The following is a 25614-nucleotide window of genomic DNA, read 5'->3' as shown; positions in this document are numbered from 1 at the left end:
CTTCTAAGTCAGGGAATTGGTTCTAAATTCTATCTTTGCTGAGGCCCTATATTTCATCATCCTGTCCTCCAATGGCCTCCAAACACCTGACTGGGCAAACCATAAGAAAACTTTTTAATATGCATCTTATTTATTAACAAATTATATACACAAAGTTCCATACATATAATTTATGTACATGATAAACTACACAGATTTTTTAAAATAATACAAAGGTAAAAATGTTCTAATATTTTCTTTTCCTAACTCCTAAGGCATTAGTTTATTTTACTTATTTTTTATAAAGAGTCATTTATTTATTTGTTTGTTTGTTTGGCTGTGCCGGGTCTTTAGTTGCAGCATGGCGGATCTTTTAGTTGTGGCATGTGGGCTCTTAGTTATGGCAGGCACGTGGGATCTAGTTCCTTGAGCAGGGATCGAACCCAAGCCCCCTACATTGGGAGCACATAGTGTTAACTGCTGGACCGCCAGGGAAGTCTCAAGCATTATTTAAAAGACTATATTTACAAAATGTCTCTCACATGCTACCTAGGGTGTGCACACCAGCTTTAGAGGCCTGGACTCTGCAGAGCCAGTTTGATGTGCCTTGGGAAAATAATGGTTTGACATTTAAGCAAAAGTACTGTCTTGAAGACATTCAATTCTTTATATTCATAAAGTAAATTTTGGTAACAGGGAACACTGACTGTAAATGAAAAAAGTCTTATTACATTCCTGAAAAAGTAAAAGACTCAAAGTACCTTTGTTACTCTAAAAGGAAAATCATTAGTGTCATTTTTCTATTAACAATAACTTATTAAAGCTCCAAGCAGAAACAACAGCAATCACTTACACAGTGCTTAGTATGTGCCAGGCACTATTTATACAAATAAGTGCATTTAAACCTCATAATGAGGCATAGAGGTTAAGTGATTTGCCCATGGTCACTAGCTATGAAGTGGGAGAAAGGGAAGTTGAACCTAGGCCATTTGGCTTCCGCACCCAAGTTCCTGACTGTTTTCTACCTCAGGGGTCAATGGACTTGCCCTGTATAGGCTCAAAGAAGTTTTCACTTTTTAAAATCTAAATTTAAACATTTCCAGATTTGTGGGCTATACAGTTCCTGTTGCAACTACTCTGCCCCACTGGTGTAGGGTGAAAGGAGCCATAACTACCATGTAAACAATGGGTGTGACTATGTTCCAGAAAAACTTCCTTTACAAAGCCAGGCGACAGGCTGGATCTGGCCCACCAGCCAGAGTTTACCTATCCCTGATCTGCACCATCAAACTATTAAAAAGCCTTCATGTCAAATTATTAACTAACTTTAGGCCTAAATACAGTCATTATAACCACTGTAAAGTTGTTAAGGCATTATTTTAAAAACTGTATTTACAAATTGCTGATGTACTGACTTTTATTAGTTTAAAAACTACAACAGCTAATAAACACTTGATTCATTTAAGTCTTGAAGACTAGAATGGCATAGTTTCTTCACAGTATTACAATAAAAGTTTTCAGTAAAAAAACATACATAAAAGTATTATTAGGTATTATATATTAAATCTCTTATTTCTAAAATTAAGTGGACTATCTTTACTAAATGGTAGAATCCCAAACTGAAAACTGGTCATATTCTTTCAGCAAAATGAAAGCTGCGCTCACATGTATCAAAAGACAAAAATTAGGGCTTCCCTGGTGGCGCAGTGGTTGAGAGTCCGCCTGACAATGCAGGGGACATGGGTTCGTGCCCCAGTCCGGGAAGATCCCACATGCCGCGGAGCGGCTGGGCCCGTGAGCCATGGCCGCTGAGCCTGCGCGTCCAGAGCCTGTGCTCCGCAACGGGAGAGGCCACAACAGTACCACACACACACAAAAAAAAGACAAAAATTAACTGCCTTCTGTATCAATATATTAATGTGTTTCAATCACATATGTTTTCATGAAAGTTTAAACATAAAATCACCTTTAAGATCTAGGCCATGTGATGTGCTCCATGCCATGTCAGAATTCACCCCGTGACGTTTACTTAACTTGTCTTAAGTGTGATAGAATTCTTTATACCTTGACAAATAACTAAAAGGAAAAAAAAAAAAACCCCACACGCAATAAGATGAAGAGCCTATACATTTGTCAATCTTGACTTATTTGCTTTTCTTGAGTCAGTTGGAGGTTTATAGCCACATTCTCAAAATCATTAACTACAATCTTCCCAAACAGGTAATTGACGAACAGATGCATTCTAAAACTTGTCAGTAGCAAAGTACTATTCCAGTTTACAGCAACAGTTTAATTCTATTTAGATACTAAAACTGAATACACTGAATACTGCAAACTTTATTCCCAACCACTCAGCAAAGTACTACATACCTTTTCAGATATAGGGAAAAAAAGAAAAAAAAGAAAAAGCATACGATTCTTCCTATTTTCATTTCCAAAGATACATCCCAATCTTAATGATCAATCAGCGAGTTAAACGTCAACTATAAACCCAGCATACTGCTGCTATGCAGTGTACTAGAGCAATAGAAGAGAGAGGACCTCAAACCCTCTGTTCCCTCAAATTCAAAGGCAGGCTTCCTGACCCCTCCAGACCACTACTGGACACAGGGAAGGCACACTAATATTTCAGGACCCCAACCAACAGTCACCTGCTTTGTGATTACTTCCATGACACACCCTCACCAACACCACTGAGTTTGCTGCTCCTACGGGACGTTACATGTATTTACTATTTTAACACATACCACAGTGCATCATAATTATGATTGCAGATAGATGTTCTAACAATTTAAAGAGAATGATGACTTTTTTGCTCTTTACATCTTGCTATTTCCCGTCCCATAATATTTCTTGAAGCGAAACCATAAAATATAGACAAACACAAAAAACAGAAAATATACAAAACGTGTGCTTTGCACCTTAACGCAAACTTAAGTAAAATTAGTTCTGACAGTATCCAGCATGACAAACTTCCATGGTACAAATGAGAATGGACCAAGGTTTGAGCAGGTACAGGAGACAATCCAGGCATGAACACCACCAAGGAAAGGTAGACAGGAAGTAACATGGTGTGTAGGAAATCACGAGACCAGTCTGATGGGAAGAGACTTAAACAAGACTGAAACTCACTTTCTAAACCTCCATCTCCAACTGGACAATTCGCAGGACACAGGTGCACCAAAGTGGCCAATTTATTCAATCCCTTTAATATGGAGGAAGAGTTTAAAAGTTTACTGGTTTAATTTGCCCCAAAAGCAACTCTCAACAGTTATGGCCTCTGTCGTCGGAGCTTTGTATGAAATTAAGTCAAAGTGTGGCGCTCCTTTGCCTTTTTTTTTTTTTATCCTTAAAAAAGAAAAGAAACAATTGTTCCGAGTAAAAACAAACATATTCCAAAGCATGTGTACATTGAAAAGTAAAGAAACTTTATTAACAACTTCATAAAAACTGACTTAAAATTTTAAAAAGAAAAAAACATGTTTTGAAGTCCTTCCGACTGGAGTCGTGTCTCATAGTGTCCTTTCTTTACAGAAAGTCGTATTATGACACATATGTACAAGGATTAACACCATGACACACTGTACACGGCGGGCCCCGGCGAGCTCACCAGTCGTCGTCTGAGTCCAGGTCTCTGGGGAGGATCCACTCCACGGATGAGCCCAGCAGAGTCTGAAGCTCGTTCGTGAACTCCACCAGATCTAAGAGCTCCTTACTTTCTGGATTAAAGGACTCCAGGTCTTTGGGGCAAGAGAATAAGAGACTTGCTGACACTTGCCGGCAGAACTCGGCCTCCGCGATGGTGACAATTTCCACATTTGGGAAATTGCAGCGGAATATGCAGGAGGACATTTGCAGTTTCTTGAGCAGGTCTGAGAGCAACAGCCAGTTACGAGGCCTACACCAGAGAAAGGACAGTGTGGTTTGAGTTTCCGGCAAAATTAGAGGCGCTCCCAACTATGAACTACCCGTCTCCTGGCGGTGAAAGGGCCTGCTACTTCCACTTTGATTACCCCACCCCCACCCCACTTCTCACTGTCCTTAGAAGATCTACTTCTTCTTCTTCTTTTTTTTAAATTTTATTTATTTATTTATTTTTGGCTGCGCTGGGCCTGTTGCTGCGCACGGGCTTTCTCTAGTTGTGGCTCGCGGGCTCTAGAGCGCAGGCTCAGTAGCTGTGGCGCACGGGCTTAGTTGCTCCGTGGCATGTGGGATCTTCCTACACCAGGGCTCGAACCTGTGTCCCCTGAACTGGCAGGCGGATTCTTAACCACTGTGCCACCAGGGAAGCCCGGAAGATCTACTTCTAGCGGGGAAACTCTGGACTCATGTGCATGTGTTAAGAGACCACCTAGGGCGGATCAGCCAACTTAGACAAAAGCAGGAGCAGCGCCCCTGAACGAGCCTCGCTGCAGGCCACCCCAGTGCTGCCTTGGCTCTGGTCACAACTCAGGTCACCCCTCTCCAAGTAAGTGCACCCCGTTCTAGTCACTGGGGAAAACCAGTCTGTATGCCAACCCAAGGGAGATGGCAAACACCTCTTTGACCTCTCCTCTCCTCCGGCCCTCACGGAGAGAGCATGAGAAACACTCGAGGTCACCTGGCTTTCCTTTCCTTTCCCACACCTCCAACCCGCCCCTCAATGCTGCCGGGAGTGAGGCTTTTTCGAGAAGGGAGGTGGTACAATCCTTCCTGATACCCTGCCACGCTTTATGATCTCTATCCCGAATAGAATGTCACCACAAAGGCAGACACATTCCCAGCCTCAGAGTCCAAGGAGGATGCTACTCCTTAAGCACCAGGGTCAACACACAGCAGAGCAAGGTCTCCTGATGTGTTCACTCCGAAGGGTTGGTCATGGGGCACAGTGGCCCGACCGTGGGGACAAGACTCGATCTAAGCAAATCTGAAGACACATAAGATCCCAGGTGCCACATACGGCTTTCTCTAATCTTATACGAGAAGAGGGTACACATCAGTATCGTCCCGTGGACCTCAGGCGCCTTGGAAGGCCCCTATGGTAGCCGTTTGGGGAGGATCCCTTCCCCAAGAGTTTAGTGACTGAAACTGTGCAATTGCAGTCGCTGACTCCCGTGTCCTTTGGGCTCTAGGGGTGTGTTCCAATGAGGGCAGTTGGCTGGGGAGCCCTTGGGGCCAAAAGCCCACCACGGCACGGGCAGGCGGCCGGCATCCTGGTGGGGGGCGAGAGTGCGTGAGAAGGGCTTGGAGATGCAGACAGTGTTGTCTAAGGCTCTGCTGCACCAGTGGCCTGGCCATGGGCAAGTTACCCTTGAACTTCTCCAAGCTTCCACAGGGCTGCTGAGAGGACGCATTCGGATAGCGATGAAAGCCCTCAGCCCAGGGGCCGACATGACCAATACAGAGGTGTCACGGCTGCTAACATCTTAGATGACACATTGCCAAGCACAGACCATTCTCACTTGATGGGTCTGTTCAGTCGGTGGCAGTGGACGATAACACAAGTTTAGATAAAAGTATGGATGACCAACACTTAAAGAGATCTTAAATCAGCCGGAGAACATTCCCCAGCTTAGAGAAGCAGGGACACCCAGGTCAGCTACATCCTCGCGCCCCTTGTTAAGACCCCAAATCAGAACCTGGGCCTCAGATGCTCTTGTCTGTACGTTAAGTAGAGTTAAAGAGAAGCTCTCTCCCTCCATCCTCGAGGAACGACACAAAATGCCTCCAATAACCCCACCCTCTATTTTGCCTCACTCCACCCTCTCAGGGCAGAATCAGTCTAAAATTTTCATATTTACTCAAGTTAATGACAGGAACCTGATACACCACCGGCTGCAACCTCCACATTTCAAGAATCAAATAAAACGTTCACCCCACCCCACCCGAAGATGTTCTGTGTCAACACTGTGCATTAGAATCACTGTTATTAACCTTATTTCTTTGGCTTGTTAAAATATTAATATGAACCACTCCCAGTAAGCAGAGCAGGAATTTATTCAATGTTTTATTACCTTAAGAAAGTTTTCAGACACATCGAAAGCATTTGCCACCAGAAAACACGTTACACTGTTTATACTGGGTAAGTCGTGCCCAGCAGAGAGCCGTCAGGTTCTGAGAGCTGGGAGTAGGCAGAACGTGCACGTGGCCCAACACATGGTCTGCTGGGTAAGGGGGGATGGGATGGGGTCAGAACAGGCCTCCTTGTGACATCTCTCAGGTAACTCATCTGTTAAACCTAAAACGGGGGTCATTCTAGCCACCCATAAGTGCGAGATGGGTTCTGTAAAACCTTTTATGCCCTTTGGAGGACACGCCAATCAAAGGTGACCACTCGGGCTTCCCTGGTGGCGCAGTGGTTGCGAGTCCGCCTTCCGATGCAGGGGACGCAGGTTCGTGCTCCGGTCTGGGAAGATCCCACATGCCGCGGAGCGGCTGGGCCCGTGAGCCATGGCCGCTGAGCCTGCGCGTCCGGAGCCTGTGCTCCGCAACGGGAGAGGCCACAGCAGTGAGAAGCCCGCGTACCGCAAAAAAAAAAAGAAGGTGACCACTCACTTGGGAGCGAACTAGAATGTTCCATTTGCTTACCACGTGAACCCAATGGGGCATGCTGGTAAACCTGGCCATCGGTGCCCTGTTACTTCAGGTCACTGCAGCAGCTCCCTTCCAAAACAAGAGGAGGAAGAGAAAAGGCACGCCCACGAATGCGTTTCTCCGTTTACATCCCAACCTGCCAGAAAGCCCACAAGCCTCTGGGCTCCCAGGCCACCTGCCCCGAGCCCTGGTATCCAGGATACCGCATGAAGCTGCTGCTCTTTTAGCAGGCCCTCACTAGCCAGACTTGAGTGGACGGCTGCAAGCTAATGAGTTGTGTGCCCCAGCCAGGGAGAGGCCCTGTCACGTGGCTCCGGGATCAGTTCTGAACGCCACCAACTGCTGTGCACACATCAATTTACTCAACCCAGGGTTTATTTGCTGTGACAATCATGGCCTTCACCTGGAAACCTTCATCACTACTAGGGCAGATTCAAGGGTACCTAGAAATGAAAGGCCGTCCAAGCTGGTGGGTAAGTCAACTCTCTTCTCCTGGAAGATGGCAGCAAAGGCAGCAGTAGCCCCAAGGCCAGGTCAGACTTTTTGCCACGGGCTGTCCTAACTCAACCACGTTGATCCCACTATTTACACAGTGCTTCTCATTTCCCCAGATGAGGACGTCTTCTGTCACCCACAGGAACCCAGGAGATAGCAGGAAAGGAAGGTAGTACTATCCTCATTCCACACTTGGAAACTGAGGCCCAGAGGTATTAAACCGCAAGTTCAATTAACATGAAGTACTAGACCTATAACTCAGGTCTTTGGTACCTGGTCAGCTGGGAAGATTCAAAAGGCCCAAGAGGGCCCCAGTTAGAGGGATGCAATCCAGCTGTGACGAGCATCCCACAGGCCTTCTCTGTTGGGGGTCAAGTGGGCTAACTACACTCTCCTAGCTAGGAGGGTGATGGCCTCTAAATGGATGGCAACCGTCGCCACCAACACTTTCTCTAACTGAAAGGTGAAGAGGCGGGGCGAGTCTGTCGACGCAACACATTCCTTGGTTTCTTTTCTCCGCTAGAAATAAACGGGAGTGTCTGAAGGGCAGCCCAGCCATTCCCAAGCAAAGTCAAACTGCTTTTGTCGGACAGCTCTCTGTTCAGCGGCTATAAGCCGAATGCCATTACCCGCAAAATGTAACCATAAAGGCCATAAGCCCGCCGTTGTTAGTTAATTAAATGCCTCATTAACTTTTTAAAAAACATGACTTATTCAATTCATAGAAAATTTAACCATCACCGCTAAAGGCACAAGCATGTGCTTGCACACTGGCATTTTAGCCTAAGAAATAGAAGCCTTTTTCCCAGGAGGGAAAGGTTTGAGGTCTTTGGCCACCAAGTGATCCATTTAACGCGGATCTGAAGCCAGAGTGTGTTTCTAAACTTCCAGAACCAGATTATCATGACATAAAGCTCAGACAGCCTTTATACTGCACATGGTATCTTTGGCTAAGCAGAAGAAAATAACCAAGAATGCTGAAGACAAAACTTCAGGAAAACCCTCCCAAACCACACCCTTATCTGGTTAAGCAAACTGTCCTTCAATTTTAAAAGGTTTAAGCTGCCACATCTCCCAACTGGGCCCCATCATCCCAACATTTAACATTCTGCCCAGAGAAATCCCAGAAAGTTGGATTCAAAGTTGAAAGCGTTCATCTACTTGTCACAATGTTCAGCATCAACACTGGTGATCTGTGGAATCTACATATTGAAATTTACATTTGAAGAAAAAAACAAATCCCACCGTAAACATTCCCAAGGCTTCCTGTGCAATCAAAGGCCAGGTAGCCTAAAAAAGTATGGATCAAGTGCCCCTTGGTCCAGGCCTCAGAGCCACCAAACCAAAATGGAAACTGTCTTACAGGACCAACGAGGGTCTTTTGACGTCTCTGGTCCCAAAGGGAGGCTGCTGGAAATGATGCCAAGTTCACAGGTGGGGCTCGGAGCCCCGCCCTCCACGGCGGGTGCAGCAGCACCCCGTCCCCTCATCTCCAGCATTTGCTGGAAGCGGGAGTCTACTTTCTCAACCCTAACCCAAAAGTTGGGGTTAGGGGTCTCCCCCCCACCTCCAGCGTTTGCTGGAAGCAAGGAGACTATCTTCTCAACCACGGGGGGTCTAGCTCAACACCATGTGCAACATCTGCTCTGTCCTCCTAGGCGCCCGCTCTCAGCTCTTGGGAAACCAACTGGGTGCTCCTTGGACTTCACCTGCAAGTAACTGCGCTAACTCCCAGAAAGTGCTCTCTAGCTAATGGAGAGGTCTCCAAGAGACGTGTAGATATAAACAACAGCACATTCAACCCACAACAACAGCAACAAAACACCCCCAAACTAAGCATAGCCCTACTGCTTCCAACTTCCCACCCACAGTCATGCCTTAGGGCCAAGGCAGGCACACTTCCAAGGGCTCACGGCACTATGGACCGGGGTGGGGGGACACGACAGGAGACGGGGGACAGGGGCACAGAGCTGGCTGAGGGTGTGGGCGCCAGGGCTCCGGGCCAGCCTGGGTCCTGCCACCCCAGTGCTCAGCCACACCTCCACGCTCAGCCTGCTGCACCGCGTTTTACTGTCACCATTCAACTCCCAGAGGGCTGATGCCAGCACAGAAAAATGCCTTTGCCCTGTGGGCTATTACATCACAATTGCTACTGACAAGTATGGTGGGGGAACTGCACAGGGCATGGAGAGTCATCTGTCTCACAGAGGTTTTGAACTGTAAAAAGGGCAATTCCAGTGTGAGCCAGTCTTGCTGAGGAGCGTGGTGGGCTGTGGAGCACTGCTGGATCGCTACCTGTACGGGTATCAGCTAACCCATCTGAGGCTCAGTTTCCGCATCCGAGAGTCGGCTAGTACTCGTCACTCCCAAGTGAAGATGTTAAAAGGGTGAAAGGAGTTACTACAGATCACACGGGCTTAGGCAGACATCAGCTATCTTTCTATGTTGCTCTAGCAATAGAGGCTATCACTGTCATCAGCCGTGCTGGCTTGGGATACAGCAGTGTGGACAGGGAGTTTTGGGCAAGGCTCAAGCCCTGCTCCCCGCCCATCAGCCCTCGGCTCCCGCGCCCTCTCAGAAAGAGACTGCTCAGGTCTGCCCCACTCCCACCCCTACTCTGCACAGACACTTCCCACCCGCTACCCCACAGGGGCATCACTCTGCCCCAAACAGCACAACTTATTAGAGCTTATAACTACTCTCCTTCTTGCTATTCAGAATCCAAAAGGGCTCAATAAAATTCCCCTGGTCGCCAAGCCCTGGGTTAGGTCAGATTTTATATCAGAGATAAGTGAGCCGGACTGGCCAAAGCAGCCTACCTGCCTGAACGGGAACGGAACATCAGAGAGGCCTGCCTTTCTTTTCACACCACGACTGAACAAGCCACCAAAGAGCCCGCAGTGTGAGCGGGACCAACGCAAACACCCTGCTGGAACACCCAGCCCAGCCCTCCACGTGGAGGGGGCTGGGCTCTGAGACCCAACCCCATCCCCAGCCAGTGTGTCCCCCACCCAAGGAGCAGCAGCCGGCAGATCCTGATCCGGGGCACCCACAAGGATGCTCACCTCGTAGCCAAGCCGGGAGGCCTGCTGTAGGAGGGTCTCGCCCGCGTTCTTATTGACAATAAGTCTCCGCGCTTCCGGTGGCATCGGGCGGGACTGGGTGGTCTCTGGAGGGGAGCTTGAGCATGTCCGCTGCGAGGCCTGGGAAGATGGTAACAATTGCTGCAAACGGTCCAAGGGCTTCTGGTCCTGCTTGGCCGGCGAAAGATCATAGTCGGAACTGGGCTCAGGCCGCTCCTGAGTGGAGGAAAGCACTTTTCCTCCTCTCTGTCTGGGGGAGGTGGGGCGCGAGGAAGGGGTTGCATTTTTACTAGCTGGAAACTTCACCACCACCCAGGAGACAGGTCCCCTAGGAAGGGGCAGTGACGTTTTGGGGGGAGGGGTTCAGGAAAAGGAAAGCTTTGTCCCCAGAAGCAGAGAAGTAGGCAGGCGGGATGTGCCTGCACAGGCCCGGGGGGCGGGGGAGAGCCAGGGGCAAGAGGTACCTTGCCATCCGCATTGTCCACGTAGGAGTCCCCTGGCAGCGGCAAGCCCCGCCTGGGCTCCTGAGGGATCAAATGCTTGGTTTTGCACGGTCGCTTCCCGGAGGGTTTCTCGCTGTTGTCGGTGTATTTCTGCGGCAGGAGCGAAGGCTGCCGATCCATTTCTTCGTCCATGCACAGCACATCTGTCAGGGGGAGAAGAAGCGGGCGTTACACAGTTGTAGCCGGTGAGGAAAGAAAAGCCCATTGTTAGCACTGATCGTTGGAGCAGCTTCAGTTTTTAAAGATATACCAATTATGTTTTCAAAGCACTAATATTTTAATTATCCCACATTCAACCGGCAAACAGGCTAACCCACGAAACGCCAAATGGCAAGTCGCTTCAAAGGGCCGCAAGAGAGGGCAGAAGCCAGCCCTTCGTGCGCTCCCGTCCCCACCCGTGGGGGGCCTGGGTGCTCGGGACAGGGCGACTGGGGACAGAGAGCCTGAGGCTGGAATGAGGGCACTGACAAGCGCCCGGGGTCACCCAAGACTTCCCTTGCTGCCCAGCCGCGGGCTGGGTGATGAGGAGCAGCCCAGGAAGTCGAGCTCCCGCCTCACTGTCCATTCCATAAGGAAGTGTGCAGGCTGAAAGGACCTCATGAAGAAAACTCCCGGCTCGCCACACGCTACTCTTGTCAACTTGGATGGCGCTCAGGTCCCCTCCAGGGCCGTTTCCCACAGAGGGCGGGTGATCCACCCTCCAGGAGCGCCCCCCGCCCCGTGCGGACCTTGTTCATTGTCACTGCATTTAAGGGACTCCTCCAACCAGCTGCTGTTGCTTTTGGCCTCTGCCCTTTTCCTGCCAGGTTTCTCTTCGGAGATGCTATTGCCCTGGGGGGTGACCGCAGGCTGAACCGCCTGGGTCACTTCCTTCCTGCCCTGCCGGCCAGGTTTGCTCTCTGCTCCCGCCGTTCTCTAAGGTGCAGCAAGCGGCGCTGCTTTCTGGGATGGAGCCCTGTTAATTCAATGAACACCTCAGGTTGGTCAGCTCACTATAATGTGGCTCTTCTAAGCGGTTAGAGGAACTGTTTGTCATTTCCCTCTCAGGCCAGTCAGCTAACGGAGAAATAACTACAAATTAATGAAGAAGCCCCCCGGGGCGGGGAACGAACTGTCTTACACATCACTAACAGGGGTGGGGGAGGGGAGGGGTGTGGTCACTGTGTTGGCTGGAACTTGTCACCAAGTCTCGGGAGGGGGCCTATTTGCCTTTGGCCACCTTTGGGCTCCAGCCCCGGCACCTGGCTTTGGGGGGGTGGGGGGTGGGATGGGGGTGGGGGGTGGGGAGGTGTGAGTGGCTCCCCCCAGGGCTCCAGGGTGGGACTGGAACTTTCCACTGCTCCGCTCCAGGACTTCCGTAGGGTGCCCTGCGGGCCCGAAGCGAAACCGAGCTCACCTTTGGAGACCCGTCTCCGCTTGGCTTTCAGCAGAGAGTCCTCCGGGAGCACAGTGGTCTCAGTGTGGTTCCTATCGCCAGACACCTTGCGCTTTCTGTTCAGCCGGAGGGTGGGGCTGCGTGACGCGTCCGGGGCCGCCTGCTCGGCGGGGGACTCTCTGGGGGGCTCCGTGTCCATGTCCTCAGGAAGATCACTGTCTTCTGGGGCTTCGAAGGGGTCAGGTTTGCTTCCATCATAACACTCCCCTAGGGGAGGGGAGACAACCCGGAAAGGAGGGAACAAAGGTCACCAGGAACAGGCAGGACCCCCATGCCCAAGGCAATCTGCTACCAACAGACCACCCCCCTTTGGAGACCAGGGGCCTCACACGCTGGAAGCACAAAACCCTCAGAAAGACGTCCCAAAGGAAGGACAGCTGAACACAACCAGGAAAGAAAGCAGAAAATGAGGCGTGTAGCCCACTCACAATCCATCCTTCAAGGGTCAAGGTGAGGCATCTACACCATCCCTCTACAGGCATGTGAGATAACTGCCTAACTGCTTAACTCTCCAAGGTGGCTTACTTTTAAAGGGGGGGTGAGTGACCTCACAGTAAGATCCAACCAATCAGGGCGGAGCTACAAATGACTATGGAAACAGCTGCTAGTCAACAAAAAAGGCTGATGTCATCAAGAGACCAAGTAGCCCCCAACTGCCATCTACACAGACATGGCACCAATGTTCACTTGGGTCAGCAGGGGCGAGGGTGAAGAACAAGGGTAGGGAAAGAATGGTGGGAGGCTGGGAAGCTGGGGAGACCAAGGCAAGAGGAGCCTGGCAAAGGGAAAGGAAAGGCTTCCTGGTGCACACACAAGGGTCAAGGGCAATTTCAAAGAACTCAACCAGATTGCTACAAGTCCGTCTGTCCTCTTTCCACACCTGTGGGGGGAAAAGCATTTCACTGCCATCGAGGGGCTGCTCCTATTTCCTGTCTAGGAAGAAGGCCCTCAGTGACACCAGTCACCCACCTGGCACGTCTCCACGCCTTCCTTCCCAGGCAACAAGCATCTAAGGACATTTCAAAGACAAGACTCCAACCCCCTTCATGGGGGTGGGGTGGGGGGGCGGCGGGCAGGGCTGAACTGCTCACACCCCAGCTCCGCCTGTGTTGCTCCTGCCCCCTCTGCTCAATCTAGCATCCACTTGGGGCTTTTCCTCCAATCACCCCAGCCTAACATCACTCCTCACTTTTGCTCTAGCCAAAGAAACAGTTCAACTGCTTTGCTAGTCACATTGTTTCTAACACACAAATAATTCCATAATGATCACTGTGCTGTTAAAGAGTTCCCCGAAGATGACCCTGTGTCCATCACTGGCCGGGGGTGGGGGTGGGTGTATGAGTTTGGTATTTCATTAACACCTGAGCTAAGCTCCCACAGCCCGTTTTTCTAGATGAAATAATGGACACACCCCTCACATGCTGCTCGCATTCCTCCTCCTCTCCCTAGACCACTTCAAGTATCACTCCCGCTTCTGCCCAGCCGGCTGGTCCCCTGATCAGCCTCTCCTGGGGGCATTCCCAGCATTTAATGGCAGTCAGTTGTGGGGATGAACCTCACCCTGGCCTGGGCTAGCCTGACCTGTGTTCTCAATGGTGGAACACACTTAGCTTTTCTCCAAGGGTATCCCAAGGTGGGACAGATCCCCATCTACTCTTGCCGGAATGGTGGAATCACCCCAACCGCGAGGGTCTCCCCAAACTCCTGGCCTGTGCTTACGGGTGATGCAGCCCAGGCTACCGCAGGCCCGGTGAAGACGGCGTGCTGCAACTCTCACTCCGGCTGCTCTGTGACCCTCTTAAATACTCGGGCAGGAATGGTGCCGCTTTACAACTCGGCCCCCTTCACTTGTAAAGTGGGAATGTTACTGCTAGCCTCCCTCCAGGGTGGGCTTCATAATCACAGGCCGGGCTCAGCACAGAGAAAGGCTGGAAAAATCCCTTTAACCAAAAGATGCCGAGACTTTCAGACCAGCCTGAATCTCAGGCCTGAAATGTAGGAAATTTTAAGAGGTGAGCCCTGCTGGTTACACCATTGGACTTCTCTGGTCCAATCTGGTCCAATCAGCCTTCCCTAAAAGCTCCGTGGGAGGGGATCCGTGGAGGAATGGAAGGGCTACCTTAAGAACCCCCATGTCCAATTTGAAAGTTTCTTTTTCCAAACTAGGTCCATCCACCCTTCCCCCAACCCCGGAGCCTTTTAGGGCAAAGATCTCAATTCCCCTCAGCTAAGGCCCCCCAAGACCTTACGCTAGTGTGACCTTACCCAGGCCAGTAATAACCCTGAAGGACACCCACCCCGACTGCCCAAGATACCCATGGCCACCAGCTATGGGGTGGAGGCTGCGTGTCACTTGGAGCTTCTCAAAGACTGTTCTAACCACGACCCACAGGAGGATTACCCTTGAGGGCAAAGGAGATGGGGAGATAAATAGATACACAGGGATCCTAACCATCAGGCTTTGCCATCATTGCTACTTTTGGCCCTTCTAAAAGTGGGAAGCCATGTGCCCTTGGTCACCCAGTCTAAGCAAGATGTGAACGTGGTCCCTGCAGCATGGTCCTATGACTCACAGCACATATATCCCAAATTCATTATGGTTGTACCATAGCATCACCTCACAGAAGCATCACCACAGCAACATTTACAAGTCACTGTGGCAACAAAGCACCCTCACCACTGTTGAGCCATGCCCAGTGAGGCCTAAACAAGGTGAGAGGGTTCTGAGTCGCTGGAAGGCTCCCCAGGATTAAAATCCCCTTCTCTGTAGCTTAACTATAATAGCACCTCCAGTCAGCGCTAACCTTGTTAAAAGTTACACCCGCTACACAAGGAGTGCAGGGGATCTCTGTTCCAAAGTAGTTTACAAACGTGCAGGTGCTCAGCTGGAAGAGAAGTTCCCTGAGCAAAGAAGTTTCATGAAGCCCCTCGACTGAGGCTTCCTCCAGCTCCTGGCCAGGCACTGCCACTGAGCAGGTCCTAGGCCTGTCCCAGCCAAGTGGTTGGCAAGGGAGATGGTTACTCCAAGTTTGAGAAGGAAGGGACCAATGCCTCCTTGCCCCACCCCATCTTCAAATGCCACTGAGGGTTCCTAGTGATGAACTTCCAAGTCTGAGGAAACTCCAAACTCATTTGGTGAACTTCCAAAATAAAAATTTCACTCAGCCACCCATGTGATCATAAAGAATAAATGAGTATCTCGGCCACTGTGTTTTCAAGTTAATTCCTTTTTTTTTTTTTTTTTTTTTTTTTTTTTTTTTTTTTTTTTTTTTTTTGTGGTACGCGGGCCTCTCACTGTCGTGGCCTCTCCCGTTGCGGAGCACAGGCTCCGGACGCGCAGGCTCAGCGGCCATGGCTCACGGGCCCAGCCGCTCCGCGGCATATGGGATCCTCCCAGACCGGGGCACGAACCCGTATCCCCTGCATCGGCAGGCGGACTCTCAACCACTGCGCCACCAGGGAGGCCCAAGTTAATTCCTTTTTTTAAACAAGCCCCTAGCAACAAGATGCACCCGCACCAGGACAACCAGGGCCGCGCAAACAGCACCCACCACCTTAGAAGCTCCTGGGCCCTCCATGGGTAGGGGCTGCCTCAGAAGGGGGAAGGCATCTTGATGGCGTCCTGGACCCTCTCTGTGACCCCTGCCCGCCCCAAATCCCCGCCCCAGCTCCCATGTGCTCACAGCTCGGCTCTCGGCCACACCGACACCCATGAGAAGGACCTGAGCCCGTATCAGCTCAAGACATGATGGCCCAAGAACAAGAAGGCCCATTCATATCCAGCTGAATGGAATGAACACCTGCTGTGCCTTGGATGTGGAGGCCGCAGTAAGAACAGTGGCCCCTTCAGGTCACCTTTCCTGACCAGCTATTTACAAACCCCACGTCTCTACAAGACAGAGGGTGGATGGGGAACCCACCTCCGTTGCCCCAATCTTTCAAACGGAGCCCCTCACCTTCCCCAACCCTTCTCCTGCCCTCCCATGGTGGCGATTCATGGCTCACTGGGCCATGTCCCGGGTGCTCCAGGAAGAGACCCGTCGGTCGGTCTGAGATGGGAGGCAGGCGGTGGGGGGAGGGGGCTTTCGGAATCATCTGGGGCTCAGGCCCTGCTCCCCATCAGCCACACCGAGTTCTCGTCTCCACGCTCAGCAGGAAAGACTGGGAAGGACGCACACAAACGTCTCTGGGAAGAAGGGCGGGTGAGGCCACTGAGACGTGAAGGGCAGCGGCCACCCTGGGTTTGGCCACGTTGCTGGAGAAAAGGGCGAGAAGACTCGAGGCCGGTTAACTGCCCGCTCCCTTCCTCCAGCCTCCCTCACCGTCCACCCACAACAGGCAGATCCCCTCCTCAGAAAAGTGCGTCCCCGTGAACTTGGCCTTGCCCACTTTTATCACATCTCTCTGAGAAACTTCCCCAGGAGCTGAGTTATGAGGCCACTCAGGAGGGTAAGGGCTGCGTGTCCGCTGTGAGCACAGGCAAGGAGGGAGGCCTTCTTGCTGCTTCACTCCAGGGTGGCCTGGACCCTCCGTTTTTCATTCCAATCCCGAGGGGGAGGAGCTCGGAATCGTCTACTCCAGGCACCTCAAGAGCCCCATCCCTCGGGTAAGGCCGCCGCTGACTAGCCCCAGAAATCCCCTTCTACGGGAGCCACGTAGGACACACCGGTCCCGGTGTGGCTTACCCAGAACCCTGGCCACAGGCCTTTGTCTGACCCCAAAGATGAGCTGGGGGAGGGCAGTGCTCCAAGCAGCAGAGAGAAGCACACGCTGTTGCTGACCACAATTTTCCCGAACTGCATCAGGCACCCACGACCTAAGCGTGCGGGCGAACGCCGACCCTACGACTGGGTCCAAGGGCCTGGGCCTCCCAAACGTGTCCACCACCCCCGACTGTCCCGTCTCAGGAGGATTTCACGCCCACCCTGTCCTCGACGCTCACCTAGGTGCCCTCACTCACCATCACCGGTGAGGTTTCTGGGGTCCGGAGCAGGCTGCAGGCCACAAGCACGCACACTGAAGAAAGCGGGAGAAAGACCTCCACTTGCTGCCAACACATCTCATTAGCCCAGGAAGTCTCGAGGGCAAAGCCCGAAGTCAACCCCAGTGGGGGAGCAGCTGATGGGACCGCAGAGTGTGACTCGAGGCAAACACTAGCTTTCTCTCCAATTTGGCCTCCAAAACATAATACACCCCGTCTGGTAGGAAGAACGCCCTCGTTTATCCCACGCCCTTGGAGCGTGCTGTCAACTCCTAATGACTGCAAACAAGCCTGCCACAGAAAATAATTATGCTCATCTTTCTGGTGCCTTCATCAGCCCTCATCTCATTTGAACGAAACCTCTGCCTTTGGAGGGAGAATCCGAGTACTCTCCACTCCCTCCCACAGGAGACTGTCAGTCTGGAGGGTCTGGCTCTGGCTGCAAGTGTCATTCCCCTGCTACCAAAAACCCGTATCCGTACCTGCTACAAAACAGAACACATACCTGCTACGCTGGAGGTCTTGCACTGCCATTCCTCTGCTCTACTGTATCAGACTATTACTAACTACAGGACTAGCATTTCTCCGGAAAAAGGAGATGCGTGCCAGGAAACAACATTTCATAGGTGCTTCACTCCTGGATGCCGCAACGCTCAAAAGGACAACCAGCCTTGCAATCCACAGCTGGGAAGGGTGGCCAGAGCAGCCCGTTCTCCGAACAGCCAGCACCCAGACGCTGGGCCGTCGGAAGCGTATTGTTTCCTCTCACCTCCCTCGGCACTGGGAGCGGAACCGCCCCGTTCCCACCGACGTGGTACCACACGCGAGCCGCCTGGGTTCACTTACATCTCTCACTGTCCTTCTGGTCGGCAATGGCCTCCTCCAGGGCGACCGACTTTGGCTTTTTGTCCTGACTTCCTTTCAGCCTTTCCCAGTCAGCGGGGCTGAATTTGCGCACCTCGGAGTCTTTGGTCGTGGGGTGGCCACCTTCTCGCTCTTTCATCTCCAACTCTGAGAAGCACATCACTGCACGCTACAAAGAGAACGGAGATGGAAAAAAGACACACCTTACCACCAAAGCTATTTCACTGCCCTTACCTTAAAGGAAAGTATCTTCAAAGAAAAGTTTGCCCAAAACCAACCACAATTTATGATACAACTGAGGTATTTTAAAATTGAACGATAAAAACGTAAGAGTGTCTATGTGTAACTAGTCACACACTCTTTATTCGTAAAGCCATATGTATGTAGAGATATATGTGGTGTGTATGTATAGCCATACATACACTGTGGCATAGAGACAGACATTCTCTTTCGAAGGTAAATAAAACAAAACAAAAACACAACGCAAAGAAAGCGAAACAAAAACACAACAGAAAAGGAAACAAATGCACAATGAATAAAGACGACCATGGCCCACAAACTTCCCTTTGTATATTTGGAAATGAAATTTAACTCAAAAGGTTTATGGAAGATTCTAGCAATAAAAATGTGAAGAACTGACCTCACAGTAAGCAGCGGGTAGACATAAAATACTGTCCTCTTGTAATCCTTCCATCTATGTAATTAAAATGGGCACTCAATGGATCATTTAGATAACTTCATCCATTTTTATAAGCATAAACCAATTTTTTTCTTAACACTGCAAAACAATTTGTCTTTTAATTAAAAGTAAAATATCTTAAGGAAATTCCTATACAACATCTATCATTCACTAGCAAGTTAAATACATACTCTATCCCTTTAAGCAAGGTTTGTGTTTTTGTTTTGTTTGTTTGTTTGTTTTTTGGGTGGAAAAAAAAAATTGCACGAATCTCACAGACATGCGGCCGCTACACACCTCCACCAAGTATCACGTAAGGCATTCTAAGCAGCGCTTTTAGGTGTATTTGTTAACGTACAGTAACGGCAGAGAAATCAAAGCGATTGATAGGTAAATGTCATGCAGTCTTTTAGACATCCTTCGCAATAATTAAAACTTCCGTTATCAGCATTCGAGTGGAGTTCGCTTAAAATCTACAGAATAACTTAAAGTATCCACTTACGTCCCCTTACTGGACACATTTCAAACATTTAAATTATCCTAAGCTTCATTAACCAAATCAGCCCGGTGTCCTGCCCTATCATACCCCCGGCCCCCTCCTCTTCACACATTAAAAAAACCTGACAACTGGTCAGGCTCCTGAAATTCGGGTTGCGGGGGGCTCACCTGCAATGCCCGCTGCTCCCGGCCGAGCTGACTGGAGTCTGCGTACAGTCCGGTAGCGACACACTTGAACCGGTCACCCACGTAACCAGCGGAGTTTGCGATTCTCTTTGCCAGCTTAGATGGCTTCGGGTTCAGAACTTTGCCATCGGTTCATCCTGCCTCGTCAGCTCCGTCTTTGGTGTAGGTGGGGGTGACGTCCACACTCGGTGGGGCACTGCCCACGCAAAATGGTTTCGGATCCTCTTGGGTTTTCCCGAAAGTGACCGCAGAGCCGTCGCTCCCCAGGGTCGGCTCCAGGAATGGAGTCGAGACCGGCGTCGCCAGGTTCTCCTTGTTGGTTACCGCTGGAACATTCTCCTTGCTTAAGCCGGAAACTGGCTGGCCCGGAGCCTGTTTGAAAGTATAGGCTTCGTGGAAGTCACTCATGCGCCCCAACTCCTCTCTCAGGGCAATGAAATCCCGGTGTGGCTGTAGGGCCACATTTTACTTTTTTATTTTTAATATATGTTCACATGTTTCCATAAAGGATCCAAGGTGGCCCATAACGTAAGGACACACAATATTAGCTTTAAAAAAACATGAAAAAAAAAAAAAGGGAAATCATGATCCTGGAAATGGGTTGCATCCTTTTAAGTGGTGAGAATAACAGAATGAGTGAGCCAAAGATTTGGGAAAGGATCTCACATTTCCAAATGTCCAAATCTTAAAATTGCACCAAGTGGGAATGTAGCTGTGGCGATATTAACCTGAGAGAGCTCTATGATCGTTGTCTTTACTCATCACTTGGTTGCAAGGTTATAAATGACAGGGTAAGTGAAGGAGGGCAAGTAGACAGATAAGAGTCATTTCCTGATTCTCAAAAGAAGGGGCATCACCTAGGGAAGGGTACTCCAAAATCCTACAGGAATCATCTGGATACACTAAATTTTCTAGGTGGCAAAAGTATCTCATTTGACCCTAGCAGCCAGATGGAACTTAGAAATCTGTAGTGAAAAGCTACTCAACTGAATGCAAGTCATATGACTAGGAGCATGTCAGTGAACAGTTCAAGTGAAGATGCTGTGGAAGAGCACTTCACCTTGTGTCTGAGCGTCCTCAGAATGTGCAATGGGAGACGCAGGACCTGCTCTGTCTCACAGTGACCCTCCAACCTCTAAACTCATCTTTCCCGGGAAGCTGAATCCAAAAAGTCAATTTAAAAAAAAGATAGGGCTTCCCTGGTGGCGCAGTGGTTGAGAGTCCGCCTGCCGATGCAGGGGACACGGGTTCGTGCCCCGGTCCGGGAAGATCCCACATTCCGCGGAGCGGCTGGGCCCGTGAGCCATGGCCGCCGAGCCTGCGCGTCTGGAGCCTGTGCTCCGCCATGGGAGAGGCCACAACAGTGAGAGGCCCGCGTACCACAAAAAATAAATAAATAGATAAATAAATTTAAAAAAGATAAAAGTCTCTAGTAGAGAAATTTTATCAGAGCCTAGTATTAAGAGCTGTAGAGCCACAAGTTTCCCATGATACAGCCTTAGCAGAGGCTGTTAAGGCAGTGACAGAAAATTTGTACCGTGGGAAATAGCAGAAGAGTTTGCCTACAATTCACGAAAATGATCCCTGCACTTGGCCTGAAGGAAATCAGCAAAATTTGTAACAGCTTGTGTATTTGTATGCGGGACTGAGAATGAATTTAATTTTTTAATTTCTCTGAATTATCACATAAGATTCAGAAGATGCTCTCTCTGCCTAGAAGCCACCCCACTGGGATAACTATGCCTGTGGAGTTCCTTTGCCTATGACTCCTACTTGCTAACAGACTGGCAGCCTGGCCCCAGGGCCTGGTCGCTGCTCCCAGTGCAATGGTGGATATGGTGTCAACGCTTGCAAAATCAAAGCCCCTTACATCCTCTCCATGCCTCTGTCCCACCCCCCACCCCACTCACCATTGATGTTCAGGAAGGGGAAGGTGACCTGGATGGGAACGTGGTGCTGTGACTGGTCCAGCTCATCTTCCTCATCTTCTTCATCCACATCATTATCTTTCTCATCCCAAGGAGCAGATCCAGTGGATCCTACCTGAGAAACACACACACACACACACAAAGGTCAAAAGTGAGGCGCTCACGTTGCACTGTCATCCCTGCAGCTGACCCACTGTTCAAGCTAGGCACTGCCAGCACACAGGTTCCTTGGGTTCAGTGTGCACCCCCAATGCCAAAGAGTGGGAACCAAGGGTGTTCACCCCACTCCCAGCTCCTCCTACGGAGCCCCAGTGCAAGCTCTCATCCCCTCCCCTATCCAGGAGCTGCAGACCCTACTCCCTTCTCCTAGAAATCTTTTAATTCCTACTCTAAACCCCTTGCTACACATTCGCATCCCTTCTAAGGACCCAAGGAGCACAGCTTCTCTCCTTTATAAGCTTACTGTCAAGACAGACCCTTCCCTCATGGCAGAGCCTCACTAGATTCACTGGAGGTCAAGTCTAAATTATCTGGCTCTTAGTCGGAACTGGCTAAACATTGAGTAAATATAGGGATCAGGTGGTATTCTCCTAGGAAAAATACCATACAAATTAAATGATCACTTACCCATCATTTATAAAGAGAACTTAACAGCCTTCATAATGTCACGTCAATTGATTCTTAGAACAGCCTTTGAAATACGCAGGAAAGATGAGAACCCAGATTTTATAGTGGAAGAAGCTGAGGCTCAAAACGTTGAATGACTTGATTCAATGTCCCACAAGTAGTGAAATGGAAAGACCGAGGTTTATAACTCAGACCTTCTAAGTTTTAAGCCCTCCTTCTTCTAAACTACCTGGCCTCTCTTCTCAGTGTTGAGTCCCAAGAGAAGTTATTTTTTATAGAACTCAATACCCCCTCTTCTTTCTAATGCTTTACTGTTCCACTGGGTGGGCAGGAAGACAGTGCTGAGTTTATATCTTTTGTTCTCTGGGTTCTTTCTAGGGACAGCATTTCTTGCTTTATTTACCAGTCTTCAACTTTGTAAGCGAGGCGACTTTCAAGTCGACTATCGCTTTAAGGGTCCGGCCCGGAACCTGGCACACTGTCCACCTTCTCCCCAGCAGCTGGGGCCTCACCTGGGTTAATGATAGAGCCCTGGGGCTGGGGGATGTCACACACTTGATATATCTTCACTGGGTTCATGGGCACCTCCTTGGTGCCGTCGTACATCAGGTTGAATTCCCTGCTCTTGTTGAGCGCACAGCGGAGCTGGGCCTTCCATTTAGCTGCGTCGGGGTCGTCCACCCCTTCCTGGTACTTCCCCTGTCTCCACAGCCCAGGCCTGAGGGATAGGAAACTGCAGTGAGTGCCTGCTTGTTGCCCAGAAACACTGGAAAGTGTGCCCGCCCTCCCTCATACAGACACAGATACACACAGCCCTGCCTGACCGCCCCATCACCCCAACTCCAATTTACAGAGACTGCAGCAGAAAACACCACGCTGGGGACCAGGCAAGGCAGGGCCTGAGACAAATTAAGCCAAATGCAAATACAGTATTTTAAAAAGAGGAGCCTCATCTCAAGTGCTTGTGCCAGCATCATCTATCAAGACTACAATGGCCTTAATGAAGGGTTGAAAATAAAGAAAAATCTGGAACAAGTATACACCAAAATACTAATGGTAGCTTTTGGATAGCAAGATTTCAGGTAATTTTGTTTTGTTTTGCTTGCCTTATTTGTTTTTCACATGAATTGCTTATATAATAAGAAGAGAAAGGGAGGTGGCGTATGATATGAAGAATTTAGGCTTGCTGTTCCCTCTCCCTTCAGTCTTTAATCTGATGCACAAATAACTGTTGAAACCAAGTACCTTTAGGAGTAGCAGCCCATAGGAGGGCAGGAAGCACGCTCTGGGGGTTCAGCTTGCCTCAGTGCGAGGCTGAGGGCCTCAAGTCCTAATAAACTCACACCACCTGCCTTTCCCTGCTTCCTCAAACTCCCACATTGGGAACATTTTGCTGGGGACACCAGTGGCTGGTGGCCTGGGCCAAGACCAGTGTGGCCCCGCCTCTCTGGTTTTCAATTTCCAGGTCTAACAGGCATTTATGTGTCTGTTCACGGGATATCAGCCCTCCCCCACTGTTAACGTATCTCAGATGTCTACACTTTCTTCAGGGCTGTGACGTACGTGCTGGTGCAGAAAAGGGGGCTGTCTTTTGCAGAGGACTCAAGATCAAGAGAACGAGATGGACCGGCCAGACCGCTCCCACTTGATGTTAGGAAGATAAGGTGGCCATGTAGTTAGAATTCTGCAGGGGAACATAGCCTATATAGTCTATGGGTTTGCGGATCCACAACTTTTATTTTTTCAGTAATGCCAACCAAGCTCATAAGAGACTGACATAGAATCCAGAATGCCAGTCTACTCGTTTTCAATGGGAGATAAAGCTGGTCAGTGACCAGCATGGTTAAGTCCAATAACCTGGACATAACCATGTATGATCTCAACCAGTAACTCCTGTATCTGGTTTCTAATGACAATTCCAAGAACATAAGACCCACTCAACATTTAAATCCAAATTTTCAGATGACTCCAAAGCTAAGTGGAAATGATTTGATATTGAACTCTAAATTTGCATTATCTAGACTATCTCTTACCCAGTTGGGTAACCCAGAATCGACAGTAAAAGGCTCCTGCTTTCCCCAAAATCACAGGGCATAAAAATGAAAAGCACTGGAAAGGCAAGACCCCCAGTGAATTTGCAAAGCTGCTCTTGTGTCTTTTTCTTTTTGACCTTGAAGCCAGGAGAAATTCTAAAAATACAAATGTATTCATTTTTAAAACTTGACTTTACTGAATATTGTTCAGATCCCCAAGCCTACAAAAATAATTTTATTTTTTTAAAAATGCTCCCTGCCCCAAAGGAGTTTACAATCCCTTAAAGGAGACAGATGAGTCAATAGATCAGAAATACAGATACTATGTGAACACCAGTAAAACTGCCTAATCCATAAAGAGTCGGGGGTAGGTATGGTTGGCCAAGTTTATCAGAATTTATGATTCTAGGGCTGAATCTTGAACATGGGTAGAAGTTAACCAGGTGAGAAGCGTGGGTCACGATACTCTAAGCAGAAGAAGCTTTATGGGCAAAGGCAGAGGCTGAAAAGCACAGTGCTTAGGGGACCTACAAGCAGTTCCGCTTGCGTGGAGGCAGCATGAGATGAAAGTCTGGGCTTGTAAGTAGGAACCATGCCAAGGAGTTTGGACCTGATTCTTAGAACACTGAGAACCACTGAGAGATTTAAGCAGGTTGTGATGTGATCAGATTTAAGTTTTAGAAAGAACCCTCTAGCTGCAGGACTGAAAAGGGTTTGGAGGGAGGCAAGGCATGAAGATAATACATAGTCTCTATATAATCCATATAATAGTGTTACTAGGGTCTGAACTAAGGAGGTGGCAGTAGGGATAGACGATACAGGTAATGAATGAGCTGTTAAAGACGCTGACTTGACAAAGCTTGATGATGAACTGATTCCTTGAAGAAGGTGAGAGAGAAATCAAGGATGATTCCCTGGTTTAGGGTTTGGGAGACTGGGTGGGTGGTGATGCTGGCCACTGAGATAGGAGCAGGTTTAGAAGGATGATTTCCCTTTGGAAATGTCGGATTTCAAATGCCTGTGGAAGGCCTAGGGGAGAATGCCCAGCATGCCCAGGGCACTTTTTTATCCCCACTCACCTCTCACATCACCTGAGGGACTCTCCCTGCCTGCCTCCAGCCTGGAAGAAGGTCCACCAGATTACTGACATCTCTGCCCTGTGGACAAGGACCAATTTCTTTTCATGTCTGTATCCCTGCTCAGGCTTTAGCACACAGTAGGTCAATGTGTATGTGTTGAATTGCCTCAAAGTTACAGAAATACACTTCTTGGGGAATGAATAAGTTGCTATTACAGATGGAAGACCAGAAAAACAGCTATGAGCAGAAGGCCAAGGAGACACTGCAGAAAGTGCTGGAGGAGAAAATGCGTGCAGAACAGCAACTGCAGAGCAAACAGGTGTGGGGATGCTCCATAATCCTTGGGGCTGGGAACCCTGGGGCAGTCTGGGTGGCAAGGGAGCCAGCTGCACAACTCCCTGGAACCCCCAAGGCACCACCCTCTCCTCTGATCTCCCTCAGCGGTCCCTGGCCCTGGCCGAGCACAAGTGTGAAGAGTGGAAGAGCCAGTACGAGAGCCACCCCCAGCATGCAACTGTCCCCTACCCTGCCAGCCCAGTAATCATGAATGCCGTCTTCCTTCTCTTTTTTACAATGTGGTACATATGGATTTTTTTTAAATGAGATTTAACCAGCTTTTAAACCTTTCTTCTTTCTAACAATATCAGTACTCTCTGACTCTCCAAATGCGC

At 49.5% G+C, this 25614-nt stretch overlaps 1 protein-coding gene and 1 pseudogene across 2 annotated transcripts in view; both read right to left on the bottom strand.

Annotated features, from left to right (window-relative positions):
• The window catches only part of LOC307055613 (centrosomal protein of 78 kDa-like), a 591539-nt pseudogene that overhangs the window by 24132 nt on the left and 541793 nt on the right, over positions 1–25614 (bottom strand). Inside the window, exons 4-5 of the transcript in view lie at positions 3112–3184; positions 1946–2055 (exon numbers count right to left, since the gene is read on the bottom strand). The product of the transcript in view is annotated as a centrosomal protein of 78 kDa-like (transcript). The remainder of the gene's footprint in view (positions 1–1945; positions 2056–3111; positions 3185–25614) is intronic.
• Positions 3387–19382, bottom strand: LOC307055437 (BCL-6 corepressor-like). Its single transcript, XM_079707670.1, has 7 exons — positions 19259–19382; positions 18554–18607; positions 17896–18082; positions 12030–12275; positions 10595–10776; positions 10113–10346; positions 3387–3877 (listed from the first exon to the last, which is right to left on the bottom strand). Exons 2-7 carry the CDS (start codon positions 18605–18607, stop codon positions 3869–3871), a joined length of 912 nt encoding a protein of 303 aa, XP_079563796.1. The 5' UTR covers positions 19259–19382; the 3' UTR covers positions 3387–3868.

Source organism: Hyperoodon ampullatus (genome assembly GCF_949752795.1).
Source record: "Hyperoodon ampullatus genome assembly, chromosome: 7".
Lineage (NCBI taxonomy): Eukaryota > Metazoa > Chordata > Mammalia > Artiodactyla > Ziphiidae > Hyperoodon > Hyperoodon ampullatus.
The sequence above is the reverse complement of the archived record's forward strand: the minus strand, read 5'-3'. Positions and strand labels throughout refer to the sequence as shown.